This window comes from Temnothorax curvispinosus, unplaced genomic scaffold (assembly GCF_003070985.1).
Source record: "Temnothorax curvispinosus isolate PA1 unplaced genomic scaffold, ASM307098v1 QBEX01018470.1, whole genome shotgun sequence".
NCBI lineage: Eukaryota > Metazoa > Arthropoda > Insecta > Hymenoptera > Formicidae > Temnothorax > Temnothorax curvispinosus.
The window spans coordinates 1-2,782 of NW_020228250.1; the positions used below are offsets into that span (position 1 = coordinate 1).

General features: G+C 42.7%; 1 protein-coding gene across 1 annotated transcript; it reads right to left on the bottom strand.

The window, feature by feature from the left end:
* Window positions 1–1,753: 1,753 nt before the first annotated feature.
* LOC112468432 lies at window positions 1,754–2,658 on the bottom strand. The gene is made up of 2 exons (XM_025037595.1): window positions 2,413–2,658; window positions 1,754–2,318 (listed from the first exon to the last, which is right to left on the bottom strand). The coding sequence occupies exons 1-2, from the start codon at window positions 2,520–2,522 to the stop codon at window positions 1,754–1,756; spliced, it is 675 nt and encodes a 224-aa protein (XP_024893363.1). The 5' UTR covers window positions 2,523–2,658.
* Window positions 2,659–2,782: the final 124 nt, after the last annotated feature.

The window sequence follows — 2,782 nt, forward strand, 5'->3', positions numbered from 1 at the left end:
GTAGGTACTCGACCAAAATTTTATGCGACTTAACCGTCGCGGTCTCTCCTCTTTATTTTTCTGTATAGGAGAACTATCTAAGAGAAAGGGAATAGATAATTATTTAATATTTATTTATTTTAAGAAAAATTTCTAAAAAAACTCCGAGATATACGAGGTAAAAAAGGGAAACAATAAAACGCCGGAAAAGAAAGTTGGCCTGTGAGTCTCGGAGACCCCCGCTGTGCATGCCTATCGCCGCAATGTCCTCTTCAGACATGTCTTTTAGGGCAATTTATTGAGGTTTTTTTTGGTGAACATGTGGGTCACAGGTTCACTGGGTCACGTTTTTGCGGTGCCATTCAATTATGACGTTGCGCGTTATTTCTTTTCTTTGTCTTCCTCTCGCTCGCTCCCGTCCCCCGTTCGCGTTCTCTCTCGCGCGCAGTCTCTCGCTCGCTCCCGTCCCCCGTTCGCGTTCTCTCTCGCTCCCGTCCCCCGTTCGCGTTCTCTCTCGCGCCCGTTCTCTCGCTCCCGTCCCCCGTTCGCGTTCTCTCTCTCGCGCGCGTTCTCTCGCTCCCGTCCCCCGTTCGCGTTCTCTCTCGCGCGCAGTCTCTCTCGCTCCCGTCCCCCACAATAAATATATTTTATTATATATAATTAAACTATCTAAGGGGTAAGGAGAAGGAAGGGAAATATATAAATATTATAATTATTCAATTTTTTGTTTATTTTGAGAAAATTTATAATATAAAAACTAAAAAATTTATAAGGAGGATCAATTTATTCGGAGGATCTTCACCTGAAACATACAAATGCAATATGATTAATATAATTAATAAAAATTCAAAATTTTTTTATTAAAAAGCGATTATTTTACCAGACTTCATTTTCTTCCTTTTCTTCAATTTCGTCGGAGGTATCCTCTCCGAAAAGTCTGAGCAGCGCGTACCGAGATGTTTCTCGGTAATCGCACATATCTCTCTCATCGCGTCTATCCTCTTGGACCCAACGCCGGTGAGCTATGTTGATGAATCCCGGTATCACATAACTCATCCACAGCTGTAAAATCAATATATATATATAAAATATTATTGTACTTTTTTTTTCAAAACATGCGCGCACACACAAAAAATAAGACTTACGTGTTCCCGTGCAATGCGCACCCGCACCCACCGCTCATCCGTCACGACCTGTATATTTAACTGCATCTGCTAAACAGAAAAAAACATTTAAAAAACTATATTATGTCACTATTCACTATACACTATCACCGTGTCTTCCGTACCGTGCCCTCCCTCGGAATCAACACTTCTACGTATTGCACCATTTTTTGACACTATCGAAACTTTTTGAACGTTTAGTTTCGTGGACTCGACGAGACTGAATTCTCGGTTCTGCAACGACGGTTGCAGAACGAAGCGGGGTAAAATGTCACCAGTGAAAGAAATGGTAACAGTTTACAAACGGATAGCCCCTTCCAACGAAAAGAAATTAAAATGAAATATGTCTCGCACTACAATGGCAGGCAAAAGTTCGACGGAGCATCGACACATGTGAACGCGTTCTCTGTCGCTCGCGTCTCTTCGTTCGCGTCCTCTCTCGCTCGCGCCCCTTCGCTCGCGTTTCTTTTCTTTATAATAAATAATTGGGAGAAGGAAAGATAATTTTAGATACAGTGGGTGAAGGACATGCACGCAAAAGAAAAATACATCGTTCGTTTTAGGGTGTAAGAAAAGCCTGTTTATTTAACTCTTCTTTTACATAATATATCTTACGTGCTAAAAACTAAAGCTGCGAGCTCGCAATCGATGATCTGATTCGTATTGAACGCATCGCTAGCGTATATTACATTCGACGCTTCCTCGGGATCCTTCGCAGTGGACGCGATATCGGAGAACTGCGCAAACTTTGCATCGACCGTCGCAAGTATTCTGATCAAATGATTGAATCTCGCATCGATGCATCGATCGAGATCGAACATACGATGCAACGTCGATTCGGTCATTTTCAAGCATACGTTTGCAGATTCGAGACGTATGAGTTTGATGTTATTAACCGTACAAACTCTCACCGTTAGCGGTCCAACGTTTATAAAACTATGGATATCTTTGAAGTCATTGCGAAAGAAATTCTGAATATTTTGCCGTTGCTCGTATAGCGCCTTCCACGTTTCGAGAGACAACAGCAGTTCCTTTCCTCGGCGAGGATCTCCAATGGCGATCTCCACGTAGCTCGGTGGACCCACGTTGATACCAATTTCGAGGAATTTGTATTCCGTAGCTGTCAGCGCGTATCGTCTGCTGAGTATACGAACCGCGCGACGATCCAACGAAATGCTGTAGAAAAAAATAATGAGATTACTTTCAAAATAATACAATTCGCAAAAAAGATATAAAAAATATAAAGCTCTATAAATTATACAAAACTTACTTGTTTTCACACGTTGGAGTTTCAACATCGGGAATCGGCACGTAATAATTCATACGTCTGCTGCCGCTGCTGCCGTTGTTGCCGCCGTTGCTTCCTCCAACGGAATACATTTTTTCTCTCGGTTATGAGAAGCGGACCGTTCGCACAAGCAGCCGATACGAGACTAGTCGTATAAAATTAATCGAGTATACGCGACAGCACCCACTATAACCCCTCCAAACTATGATGAAGGAAGGGAAAATTAATGTTTCTGTAACGCGCAATCAGCGCTCTGAATTTTAGGAGAGGGGACTAAGGTAGGATGTTTTTTATTAAGACGTATACCCCCCCCCCTCCCCCTCTCCCCTCCGCATGACATCAACCGCAAAAC